This window comes from Microcebus murinus, chromosome 9, assembly GCF_040939455.1.
Source record: "Microcebus murinus isolate Inina chromosome 9, M.murinus_Inina_mat1.0, whole genome shotgun sequence".
Classification (NCBI taxonomy): Eukaryota; Metazoa; Chordata; class Mammalia; order Primates; family Cheirogaleidae; genus Microcebus; species Microcebus murinus.
The window spans coordinates 23,305,341-23,319,386 of record NC_134112.1 but is presented as its reverse complement, the minus strand read 5'-3'; the positions used below and the strand labels follow the sequence as shown (position 1 = coordinate 23,319,386).

Below are 14,046 nucleotides of genomic sequence, written 5' to 3'. Positions count from 1 at the left end.
GGGCAAGATACTTCATTTCTCCAGGCCTCAGTTTTCTAATCTGTAAAATGGAAAACAATAATTATGCATTCTTCATTAGGGTTACTAGGAGAATTACATGAGCGAATGGATATAAAGCACAATACCTGGCACATGGTTAGGACTTAAATTTAAATTCCACAAGTATTTACAGAGTGCCTAGCATGTCAGGTACTGTGCTAGGTACTAAGGATAGAATGATTAAATGTTAGCTATTTATTATTTTTACTGCTGCTATTACTACAGTACCATTATCTTCTCCCTGGATTATGCCAACCAACAGGGACAGTTCCCTTCTCAAAATTTCCAGCACACTTACCTCGAATGCAATACTTTAGTACTTTAGTGTGCAATGCTTTATTCCTTAATTTTTTCATGTGTGTGCATCTGGTCATTTCAGAAGAGGACTAACTTCTTAAACAAAGGGAAATAAACCATAGCAGGCAAGTCATAGAGAAGAAGTGACAAGATTTGGGTCCCGAGCCCGTCTCTGCAACCCCATCTCTATGGCATGCGTCCCACTGGGAGAGTCACATAAGGTATTTGAGTCTCGATTTCCTCATACGCGAATTGGTAGGGTTTGGTTGTAATGATTTTTAAACTCCTTTTCATCTCTAAATTAAATGGTTTGCCTTGGTTTATTGTTAACGAGCATAAATCTAAGTCATTGCCATTCACTTTTAAGGATGCTGAAATGAGTGCATGTGATGCAATGTGGTAGGTGTGGGTCAACGGCGTTTCTCCTCTTTGTGTGCATTGTGACGACATCAGCCTGCACCGCAACCACCTTTCCACGACTCCCCTCCATGAAGTAACAATGAGTGCTTTTTAAAATACACTGAATACATTACCAAAGTTTTTCGTCTTGCCTAGGAAAAGAAATGGTGAGCCTTGGAGCCAATGCATATTTCAGAAAAAGACATATGAACAGGACTTAAACATACCCTTAAAATACGAGAATGTCCTGGCTTAAAAGAAAAGCCAAAACACAATGACATCCTACTGGCTGTGAGCATAGGTGGAATGAAGAAAAATTGCTTTTATCTTAAACTTCCTTATAGAGTATCTGGATATTTCTGATCTTTAAAATGATCATTTCTTAAAATTCCCAGTACACTTCCACATTCCCATCACCCCTACCAGCCTGGCAGCCTCACAGGCACCAGCTGTGCCTCCCCCCGTGACTGGGAGAAACCTGGGGCTCTGGAGGGCATGCCAGTGCCCACTTAACACAGTCCCCAACAAGGTTCGGTTCCCTTCACCGCAACCAATCCCACCCTCGCCCCAGTCATTTCCGGTAGCAAACAAACATTATGTCCTATCCTCTTAATAGACCCTTTGCCCATCCCATTGCTCCCCCTGGCCACCACCCCATTTCTCTGCTTCTCTTTGCACACAGCTCCTCAGAATAGCTGTCCGTGTACTGTTCTATAGTTCAGGAAAACTACTGAGGACCAGAAAGATGAAGTCATTAATCTACATACACAGTGATAAAGCAAAGAGGAGCATTAAGAGCAGATGTACATCATAAATGTTAGTCTCTGATAACACCAAATGACACTTTTTTCCCTATTAATGAGAATAGTAAAAGCTACAATCTCTTAAATAATGCCATTTGCAAACAATAATATTTGGAGAGCAAATTACAGGCTACAAAGAGTTTTCATGTGCATTTTCTCATCGGATTTTCGTAACATCTCTGCAAGTTGGGGAAGTTGTTAAATCTCCATCTTATTAATGGGATAACTGAGGCTTAGGAGGTGTGGGTCACTTGCTTGATGAGTAGGCACAGCAGAGTGACTGGGATGAGGCCGCCTAGGGGTGAAGCCTGCAGCTACTGGTGTCTGTGTGAACTCTGGCAATAACTCAATCTCTTTCTGCTAAAGCAGAAAGATTTTACAGGTTTACCCATCTGCAAAATGACTATACTTCCCTGGGTTGTTGAGATGTTTAAATGAGTTCACGTATTAATAGAATACTTGGACCCAGTGACTGACTTGCAGTAAGTTTTAATATTAGTATTACCATTATTAAGTGCCCACTGGGGGACAAGCACTCTACTAGTTTTATAAACAAAAACACTGTGATTCAACCACGTAATCAGCCCTGACTGACTCTCATTTTATTTTAAAATTCTATAATCTAGGCCGGGCGCTGTGGCTCACGCCTGTAATCCTAGCTCTTGGGAGGCCGAGGCGGGCGGATTGCTCAAGGTCAGGAGTTCAAAACCAGCCTGAGCAAGAGCGAGACCCCGTCTCTACTATAAACAGAAAGAAATTAATTGGCCAACTGATATATATATACAAAAAATTAGCCGGGCATAGTGGCACATGCCTGTAGTCCCAGCTACTCGGGAGGCTGAGGCAGAAGGATCACTCGAGCCCAGGAGTTTGAGGTTGCTGTGAGCTAGGCTGACGCCATGGCACTCACTCTAGCCTGGACAACAAAGTGAGACTCTGTCTCAAAAAAAAAAAAAAAAAAAAAAAAAAATTCTATAATCTAGGATATCATCATTAATATTTAAAATAAAACAACTGAATAAAAATACCAGAATATACTCTCCATCCTGTGGAATAATTGCTTTAAAAAAAAAAAAACTGCTGAAAGTATACCAATGGTCTCTGATTTAATTAAACGTACCTTTCTTGAGGTTCCCACCTTCAATGTAAGGGGTAAGAAATAGTGGCTGTCCCAGGTCTCCCGTGGGTGGCCTGGAAACCTGGCTGCTTCTGTATATGGAGCGAAACAGCCCATCACAGGGGCCGAGTATGGACAGGACCAGCAAACCAATCACCTTCCACATGGCACCAACCACTTCCTCGGGGCCTGGGATGGGAACAACATTCCACAAATAAGTCAAAAGAGTAAAAATGTACCTAGCCTTTTACATGCAAGAAATTCATTTATTCGTCAAAAACAAAACAAAAAATGTACTGTTTGTAAAGACCTTGGATACCACTGTGAAGACCCAATTCCTGCTCAGCCTTAAATTCAGTCTCATGAGGTTATTCTTCAAGAGATACACAATGTCAGAACTTTAAAAATTACTGGCATTTTTAAAAATGTGGTCTGGAAAATAAATTCAACGGAGGATTAGAGAAAGCCTCAGGACAACAAGGACTCTGTAAGTGACCACCCAATGAGTGGTAGAGATCATTATACCAGCACGGGAGGGCAGAGGATGGAGCACACACTTTTGGCCTAGGAAGGCCTTACCGAGGGCAGCTGTGGATACCATGTGGGTGGATCTCAGGGAAACCAGAGAAACAGGGAAGGCATCAGTGGTGGGTCAAGCCCCTGAGCAAAGGTGAGACCTCGGGTGTCCATACCCCCTTTGTAGGAGAAAGACGCAATGAATGGTTGTCTTCTCTATCTTTTGCAAGTCACCAAAGTTTGTATCCAACAACAAAAAAGAAGGAAGAGAGGAAGAGTCCCAAAACTATCTTCAGGTCCATCCCTCTATTGTGCTTATAAATAAGTTCAAGAAATTAGACTCCTAACTTTTAGCGCAAAGCCTTCCAAGGATCTCCAAATTTGCCGTTTGCTTAGAATATTCACCTGGGTTGATAGCAATAATGGCATAAAATCATAGGATGATTTACCCAATCTTGTACATTAAATATGTAAATTGTATTTAGAGTGGGCTTTCTCAGGTATTTTTAGCAGGGTTGAATCTCCTAATAATTCCACCAGTGTTAAAGAGATTATTTGGTGATACTTGTTAAAGCAAAATAAGGTACTTTACTCAGGGTGTTGACAGGTGTAGGGACCACTTCAGTGGGGGAGAGAGCTAGGGCTCAACTCCTAACACAGCACGGGCAAGCGGGAATTTATAGCCAAGGAGCAGCGTGAGGGTCAGTGGATAGAAAATTACTAAGAAGAAAGATCAAATGTCACGATGACCTGGCTAAACCGAGCTAACAGAATTCTTGCAGAACACAGCCAGAGTCACAAGGCATCACCTCTGGGATGGTGAAGTTTGAGGAGCCTGATCAGATATTGAGGGTGATCAAATGTCAAGGGGTGGCGGGCTGTTCTTGGTAAACTGGCTTAGCAGAGTTCTTTGCTAAAACTGGATTTTACAAGAAAGTGCACAGATGGACCTAGCAGAAGATTCAGAAGCCTGATTAAAATTTGGCCAAGCAAAGAATCTTTGTCACTAGGAAAGTGAGGACTATTGTTACCAATTTTAGATAAGGAGCATTTGACTCAAAGGAGCATCTCATGCAAGGAAGTGAAAGTAGAGAAACCAGAACCATGATCCCAATCTGGGCCAGGGCCAGGGGGAAGTGAGTGAGGTGCAGATGCCATCTTCCTCTAAAATTTTGACTTTTTTATCATAGATTTTTTTCTGCACTACATGGGTTTTTTTTTTTTTCAAATATTGCATTAAAATACTATTTATCTTCATTACTGAGTTTGGGGACACTTTCTTAGATTTCCTACCTGAAGCAAGGGCCTCTCTTCCCTCACGCTATCCTGACCCTGGTAAGCAAGGCATTATGATAATAACTATACCAGGGCCATAACATTACTCTGCACTCCTGCGATTTAAGCACGCCTAAGTTCTTAGCTCTAAATTCTAAATAAAATGCATAAAATGAATAAGTACTCCACTCACTGAGATTCCTGGATGCAAAAAGATATACACAATTATGCAAATATAGCACCTGCTTTTGATGTTCAGTGCTTTAAAATGCTAAGCCATTAGAAGAAGTTAAAAATATTAAATGTGTAAAGATTTTTAACCACATACCTATTATAACCCAATTTGGTGTAATATGAAAATATTGGTTATAGCAAATTTTAAAAGCTTCTCAGCCACATTTCCCCAATAAGATAAAAGTTTATAATTATAATGCGATTGAATATATATATGACCCTTGGCATGTCTTGCAGGGTTAACTTAATAGAATTCCTCACACTTAATGTAGATAGGCCCAACCAAATACAGTATGGAGTTAAAAAAAATGCTTTTGCCTATTATTGACTATAATAAAGAATAAAGTGAATTTAGAAATTGAAATTAGGTTCCCAAGAAGCCCAAAGGCAATAGCCACTATGGCACTGTTAAAACACTTTTATTTAATTAAGTAAACTTGTTACACTGATGTTTTAATAGCATAGTTACTTTCAAGGAATGCTCAAAATCAACAATTTTACTTTCTAACTGGTTCAGGAAAAAGAGGCAGTATTAAAAGAAAGACAGAACCTCTTCCAGTAAGAGGTTTTTTTTTTTGGTTTTTTTTTTTCCTGGGGACAGAAACAAGAAACCAATCATGCCATTCAATTTCTCAATCTTCCTGCTGCCAATCTCCAGCCCCCTTTAATGGAAACCATTAACATTTCAACAACCAAGGTAGCTATAGCACTTTTCTTGTAAGCAGATGTTGATTCGAAGATGTTAAAAAAAAAGAAAGGGGTAAACCAGGTCTTATTTTTTTTTTTTTTTAATTACTAAGGGTACTTGTTTTAATTGACATAAATCTAATACATAAAAGTAAGAGTTGGGTCAATTTAGTACATCTCATTAACATTTAATCAAATAACTATTCGAGTCAGAGTTTCCCATGTAGGTGAATTAAAGCAGCATTGTACTTTATTTCACAGTTCTCCTGTAACAGTCAGAATCCCTGAACTGTGCTTAGCAGTCATCTCTCCTAATAAAAATGAAAGCTGCTTTTATGAATGGAGAAGTAGGGGTTTTTTTAACACCCTTCTCAAATGTTTTTGTTTATCCTGCATTAGTGTGAATCTTTTCATCTACTGAAAATTTATTAAGCACTTTCTAAGCCAATAAACCGTGTACTAGATAGAGGCTATCTCCATAGAGCTTATCTACTAGAAAGAGAAAAAAAAATCTATTAACCATACACTTCATCATATCTACTTGAAAAAATATGAAAACATCGGTGCTATTTCCAGTTCAAATATATCATATTGAAGAATTCAAGGAAAATGTTCCTCTTAATAAATGTTTAAAAATGGAATAAAATCTAGGTTTATACAAATGCTGGCAGAATCAAATAACCTAAAGGTCAAAAGTATATGATTTGCTAAAACTGTCTTACTAGACCTTAAATATTAGAGCTGGAAATCATGTGTCCAACATATAATTTTTTGATATTAAAGCTATTTATCACAGTGTTCTTTAGAATAATAAAGACTGTTAACAATTTAAACTTCCAACAACAAGACATCAGATAACTAAGTTACTGCACACCAAAAACATGGAATTATATACAGCAATTAAAATGACTCCACTGAGAATATTTTGAAAAATATGATAAAATATGAGGCAAAGAAAAGCAGGATACTAGATTAGATATATGATATTTTCTCCTTATTTAATACTTTTTAATAATTTATAAATTTTCTATAACAATTAATCTTATAATCAGAAAAAAATAGTTTTTGTTTTGCTTTTTTAAAACAGAGTGAAGCAACTGATAGACATGGCAAAAAAAAAAAAATGCTTGTTCCTTATTCCTTATCACTACCTGGTTGTGACCTCTTGGGTTTCCTAGGAAAAAGGTTCTGTTTGTTATTCTAGAATAGCTTCCTCTTTCTCTAACATTCTGTTAAGGTGTGTCCTGACCTCCTCAAGCCACAGAACCTCAGAGACTCAAAGTAAATTTTCTCTTTGGTAAATTAGAAGGCTCTGCATAAATGTGAGATGTTGTTATAATAATAGTTATTATTATATTTGTATTTAATGCTGCCTAGAGTAACACAGCCCATAGCAATAATGCAAATAATTGGTACTAATCAAATATTTGTTGAATTGATGTATCTAAATAATGAACCGTAATATTTTAGACCTACACAAGATATTAAACTTTCATGTGGTCCAATACCTTCATCTTACAGACTAGAAAACTGAAACCAGAGGAGTAATTAACTTGATCAAGATTACACCATTGATGATCCACAGGGCCAAGACTCAAAGCCAGAATTTATTTATGGTTCTAAATCTAATCTCTTTTCCACTCTCTCAGCTTTGGTTAGAATTATATTCAAATAATCTGACTCTTATTGTCTCGATAGATAATAACACCCTGTAATAGTCTTAAATCCTTTTCATGGATTGTTAGAAGATACAGTAAAGACATAAATGAATAAACAGAAAGTTTATTGTGATAAATAAGTCTTTCTAGAGGACTTTGGTTTTTAGAAATAGCTCCATAATAATCCAGATTCTGCCATGACTTATCTGTGGACCCTGGGCAAAGCAGCAACTTGTCTGGGTCCCACTTGGTATGCTACAGCCAGCACAAGAGAGCTGATGGTTAAATTTGCAGGAACTTTAACAGCAAGCTGTTCAACACTGCCATTGTTAAAAATTAAACTACAAAAATGTAACACTGAATAAGCCATATTTTACAATATAGGTTAAAAATACTCAAAACTTACTTCCTAATTATTTTACCACATTTAAGTATTACCCATGATCTGGAGTTATGTATTTTGTATCTGTCTGGTGGACAGATTATATAATGGTTGTCTTCTGTGCATCTTTTTCCAACTGTGTTGAATAATCTTGTTGGTCGCTTGAAATCAGCCCTGGTGTAGTATTTACACCACAGGAATCAGCAAACACCACGAATCAGGGCTTCCCCCGCCTGGGAGCCGGTTGTTAATCATTTATCTGCACATACTGGCTTCATCTTCATTATTTTCAAAATGAGCTAGACAACACTTTCCATCAGCTCACACTCCAATTCCAACTGAAATGACCAAAGAAGAGACAAAAAGGGAAAATCCTGCCTAGTGGTTCTCTGTGTGGAAGCAACTAGAACCATACTTAGATAGGCAAGTCCTCAAGAAACCTGAAAATATCACTGGTAGGTGTGTGTTCTATGGAAAAAAAAAAGAAAGAATAAAAAACAAAAACTCCAGAATGTGGACAAAGAAACAAAGAACAGACATTTAAACCAGTCTTATCTTCTCCCCTTCGACCAAGCAATAACCATTATAGCTGCAATCTAAATAGTTACTTTGATTTCCTTTACATATTTAAGTAGCTTTATAACTTCCAACATAATAAAAACATTACAAAACCCAGGCCAACCCTAGTAACAGACACTTCTGTGAAATCCATAATAAATAAAAGAAAGGTCCGAGAAAGTGGTTCTGCTACTTAAAAAGATTCAGTTGCATTTTAAGATTATTCGAGTGGATCCTGAGCATTTGAATCCTGCCTTAAAGGGATATTGTGCAACCCTGAATTAAATACCAACAAAACCCCCAAATCTATTTTACTAAAGGGTTTCCATGCCCAAAAAATTGAAATGGTAAAAGAAAACCTTTATTTTGAGGGATCCACTATTCATCTTCCTTAAGATAGCATTTTAACTTCTGAAACTGATATTGGAAGCACTCTTTCCCCAGGGAAGACATAGTACATGCCACACAAAGTAAAGGGCAACCTTTTGCAGAAGTGGCACTGACACTTACATGCCTATCTCCTTTGCACAGGCTGACCCTCTGGCATCAGACGGCCGTGTCTAGTTTCTCTGATGAATTAGTCGTCCCTATCTCTGCCACCACATCCTTGGCCTTGCAGGAGAGGGACACAAACCACAGGGATGTGGCAGGCGGAAAACTAGGAGAATCAGGAAAAGAAGAAAATAACATCTGACAGTATGGTAAGGAGTTTGCCCCTTGAAATCTCACTCCAACCAGCAGGAAAATTTGAGTTGGGGGTAGGCATGGAAAGTAACATGTAGACATACGTGCCCTAAAGTATTATTAACAGTTTTGAAAGAGAAAGTCCATTCCCACGATCAAAGGCATCATCACAGAATGACACCAGCCATAGCTACGAGTAACTGAACACTTCATCTGTATAAGAAACTGTGCTAATTGCTTTCCATTTTTTATTTCTGATCCTTACCAGGTTGGTAGTATATTCTTCCCATTTCATAGAGGAAATAGTGCAACTCAGAGAATTTAAGTTGCTTGCTCAGATCTACACAGTTAGTAGGTGGTGAAGCAGGGAACTGAGGTATCAGGGCTCAGAACATGATACCCCAAACTATGGCATTTTGGCATACTGAGTATTTTAAGCTGAAGAAAATTGAGAAAACAGAAGAAAGCGGGAAGGCCACTCTATGACCTTTTCCCATCTTTTCCTCCTGAGAGCTGCCCATAAAAGAATTCTCTGACCTACTGCTCCTGAAAGTAGGTCATAAGCCCCTCACTGCAGAGGGGTCCTGCCCTATACCCAGAGAGAAGGAATGTCACACAGAGACTGAAAAGGATCCGAACAAGCAGGCCTTGCTTATTTATTGCTATTGCATCGTCCTCTTTTGTCCCCCTGTCATGCTTTTGCACAACTGTCCCTAAAAGCATACAGTTTTCCCTGGGTCTTTGCGTCTTCATTTCTGAAGGTTTCTACATCACTTACATGAAATAGTTTTTTAATGCTTTTTTTCTTGTTAGTCAGGTTTTTGTTGTTGTTGCTGTTGTTATAGGGGTCTCAGCCATGAACCTTGTGTTAGACAAAGAAAAGATATTCTTCTTCTCCCCTACAGTTTCTGAGAGCCAACATGGGGTAGCTGACACACCCCACCAGCTCCAGAAGCTGGCAAAAGGTTAAAAAATTTTCCCAAGCTCGCTTCTCCCAAATCTCTTCCACTAGTACCCATAGAGAGTAGAAAGTAAGAATTTCCTTTCCATTGCAAATTCAGATTTGCAGGAGAAAAACCATGTGTTTGGATTGTGGCTCGTGTAAATTTGGTTTGGGGGTACCCAACAGTTACTGATCCTTTCCCTCCCAGGGACAGCTACTTCTTTCCCGTGTGTCTCCTTTTTATTTTTTTTTCCTTTTATTTCATCATATTATGGAGGTACAAATATTGTTAGGGTTACAAATATTGCCCCTGTCCCCCTCCCTCCCCACGATGTGTCCAATCCCCCGGTGGTGTGCACCACACACGTTATGGAAGCCTACACCCCTTTCCTCCTCCCCCTCCCGGAGCCTGCCCACCACCCGATAAAAAGTTGTTGTTTTTTGGGTTTTTTTGACATTTTGGTTACATTGTATATCTTTGGCTCTCCCTAAGAAGGGTTAGAGTTATGCCCTTCCCCTCTGAAGTGCTCCCCACATCCCTAAGATTGGGTCCCCCCCCAATCCCTGGTGAGCATTGCCACCATTTGAAAACCATAGTTTTAATCAGTCAGTACCAATTTGATGGCGAGTAGACATGGGGCCCATTTTCCACGTCTTGTGTCGCCTCGCTTTGGATAATGGGCTTAAGCTTAATCCAGGATAGCATAAACGGTGCTAGCTCACCGTCATTTCTTAGGATTGAGTAATATTCCATTGTGAGGATATACCACATTTTAATTATCCGTCATGAATTGACGGGCACTTGGGTTGTTTCCATGACCATGCAATAGTGAATTGTGCTGCTATAAACATTCGGGTGCAGATGTCTTTATAATAGAATGTCTTATGCTCTTTTGGGCAGATTCCCAACAATGCTATTGCAGGGTCGAATGGTATTTCTATTTCTAGCTGTTTGAGGTGTCTCCAAATTCTTTTCCACAAAGGTTGTACTAATTTACTGTCCCACCAGCAGTGCAGGAGTGTTCCTGTCTCTTCGCATCCTCCCCAGCATTTGTGTGTCTCCTTTTGTGTCCTGAGAGCTTTGCTTTATGACTAACTAGTGAGAACACTCTCTGGTCTCTGCCAGATGGGGGTGGGCAAGTGATCGGGGTAACTGTGGTCAGGAAACACATCTCGGGGTAGATGAGCTGAGAAGGAGAAGCAGCCAGCCTTGAGGGAACAGTGCAAAGGCCCTGAGGTGCAAAGAAGTGTGCTTATTGTCGGTTGGTGGGAGCACGATGGGCGGAGGAGGGAGTGGCACAGGATGAGGACGGTGAGATGGACAGGGCAGAACACGGACAGCTCAGCTGTCTTCACATGTGTCAGCATCTTATTCTAATCATAACGGGAGAGCACTGAAGGGTTTTCGGCAAGGGAGTAATACCGCCTGATTTACATGGTGACGTGATCACGCTGGTTGCTATGTGGCAAGTAGACTTTAGGAGAACAAGGATGGAACCAGGACGCCAATAAGGAGGCCGATGTCATAGCCCGCAGAGATCAGGGGGCAGCACTGGAGTTGATGAGAAATGGTCAGCCACGTTTTCTGAAGGCAGATCCACCCATATTCGCTAATAAACCAGACCTAACGGCTGAGGGAAAGGGAAGAGTAAACAAGGATGATGCCTAAATTATGTGCCCTGCGTGACTGCATGGATTATTATGGGTTGAACTGTGTCCCCCAGAAAGATATGTCGAAGCCCTATCTCCCAGGACCTTAGAATACAACCTTATTTGGACTCAGTGTCTTTGCAGATGTTACTAGTTAAGTTAGGATAAGGTCGTACTGGAGTAGGGTGGGACTTTAATCCAATACAACTCACACGTCCTTATAAGGAGAGGAGGGGATTAGCCGGGCGTGGCAGTGTGCACCTGTAGTCCCGGGGCTACTCGGGAGGCTGAGGCAGGAGGATCGCTTGAGTGCAGGAGTGTGAGGGTGCAGTGAGCTAGGCTGATGCCACTGCACTCTAGCCAGGGTGACAGAGCAAGACCCTGTCTCAAAAAAAGAGGAGGAGGGAAATACAGAGAAAATGCCACAGAAAGACGGAGACACTGAGGGAGAAGGATGGCCATGTGACAACAGAGGCAGAGACTGAAGTGATGTCTCTACCAGCCAGGGAGCAGCAGGACTGCTGGCAAACACCAAAAGCTAGCAGCTAGCAGAGGTGAGGAAGGAGCCTAGGCCGTAGGCTTCAGAGGGAGCACGGCCCTGCTGACGTATTGACCTTGGACTTGCAGCCCCCAGAACTAGGAGACAGTACATTTCTCTCTCTCTTCCTTCCTTCCTTCCTTCCTTCCTTCCTTCCTTCCTTCCTTCCTTCCTTCCTTCCTTCCTTCCTTCCTTCCTTCCTTCCTTCCTTCCTTCCTTTCTTTCTTCCTTTCTTTCTTTTCTTCCTTTCTTCCTTTCTTCCTTTCTTTCCTTTTTCTTTCCTTTCTTTCCTTTCTTTTCCTTCCTTTCTTTCTTTCTTTCTTTCTTTCATTTTCTTTTCTTTCCTTTTCTTTTCTTTTCTTTTCTTTTTGTCACTTCCTAATGTGCAATGTTTCTGTTTTTAAAGTTACCCGGATTGTGGTATTTTGTCATGGCTTCCCCCAGAAGCTAATTAACATGACTGGCAGGACCATGATGGGAGGTTGGGATGAAGCGTGTGAAGGTTCAACAGCCCAAGAGTTCTGCTTTCAGCCACCTTGAAGTGAAAATTCTGAATGATCAATAATAAAACGGAAAAGGGAAGCTAAATTGGTTTCTTATGTAAAATACGTCTGGCATTATTGTAAGCCAGGGTTGCCGACAGGTCCTTTATGGAATACTAGTTCAGCAAGATATTAATAGATTTTATAAGGAAAAATGTTTGGGAAATTCTGTGTTAAATAAAAATTAAATGGGCTTCTTGTTACAGAGCATCTCAGAGCCTTTCGCTAATGGACGGCACATGTTTCTTTGACTGGACGCCATTCTTAGACAAGGCCTAAGGCCAGAGCTTCATATAACACATACCCAGATGAGTAAACTAAAGCCCAGGTTAAATAAGTTTCTCAAGCCCGCCTCAGCCATTAAGTAGTAAAGCCAGAATTTGAAGCCATCTCTAGATGATTCCAAAGTCCATATACTTTCTGTATACCACTATAAAAATGACATAATATAACAAAATCTGCCTCAATACAACTTTTGATGAAAACAGAATTCCGAGTAAACTGGATTATTTTGGCTTACGATTTGCAGGATTCAGAGGTACTGAAATTGTAAGTGATCTGAAGGCATGTTTATCTGCAAAGAAGTGAAAATCGCAGGTGGAGAGACTGCTTCATACTGGATTTCTAGTACATGTCCTTCAGTTTTGAAAATAACTTTTTGGGGGTAAGTGACTCTCTCTATCTTTCAGGACTTTAAAATCTCATGACAAAGGCAGTGTCTTCCACTAAGAAATTTTGAATTATTTTTGCTCGAATAACTGTGGCCCTGTTCTTTTTAGAACCATCCTATTTTTTATCGCCTATTATAACTAAGTTTTTCAAATTTTAAAAAATTAGGATACACAATGTGGTAAATACAAAATTAAGATTGGGAACAATGGGTCAGGACAATTTATATGAGTATGAACCCAGTAAATCCTGCAATGTCATCAGCTCAACTGTCACTCCCTGAGGTGACAAGAAACATCTCTCTGATTCTAAAACAGCTACCATTAGTGGTAGTAGCAACCACTGTATACTTTCCTATTATTCTAGGACTTTCCTCAGCTATTTTCTATAGTCGTCTCATTTGACCCTCACCATCACTCTTTTTTTTTCTTTTCTTTCTTTCTTTCTTTTTTTTTTTTTTTTTTTTTTTGAGACAAGGTCTCACTATCTCACCCTGGCTAGAATGCAACAGCATCATCACAGTTCATTGCAATCTCAAACTCGTGGGCTCAAGGGATCCTCCCATCTCAGCCTTCCAAGTAGCCAGTATTACAGGTGCATGCCACCATGCCCAGCTAATTTTTCCATTTTTTGTAGAGATGGGGTCTAGCTCTTGCTCAGGCTGGTTTAAACTCCTGACCTCAAACAATCCTTCCACCTCGGCCTTCCAGAGTGCTAGGATTACAGGCGTCAGCCACCACGCCTGGCCAGACCCTCACCATCACTGCAGAAAGGGCTGCAGCTCTTCAGTAGATGCCCATGCTGACTGCACCCCTTGCCAAGTGATGATTCCCCAATCAGGAGCTGAGCTGGGACAGGCTCCAAGTTGGCTGGACCATGTGCTCAGTCACTGAATGAATATTAATATATCCTTAGCTTCCTACTGTGTGCCAGTCTCTAGTGTAGGCACAGGAACAAAAGAGACAGTGTTCACCTTCATGAAGTTTACCCTCTAAGAGAGAGAAACAAGAGCTATTAAGAAAAGGAACAGAGTAAATGAGATACAGAGTGAGGGG

The 14,046-nt window shown here is 40.3% G+C and overlaps 1 protein-coding gene across 1 annotated transcript in view; it reads right to left on the bottom strand.

The window, feature by feature from the left end:
* Positions 1 to 14,046, bottom strand: part of CPVL (carboxypeptidase vitellogenic like) — a 135,098-nt gene that overhangs the window by 107,617 nt on the left and 13,435 nt on the right. Inside the window, exon 2 of the mRNA XM_012735894.3 lies at positions 2,659 to 2,844. Within this exon, the coding sequence (XP_012591348.3) occupies positions 2,659 to 2,821 (163 nt within the window). The 5' untranslated portion in view covers positions 2,822 to 2,844. The remainder of the gene's footprint in view (positions 1 to 2,658; positions 2,845 to 14,046) is intronic.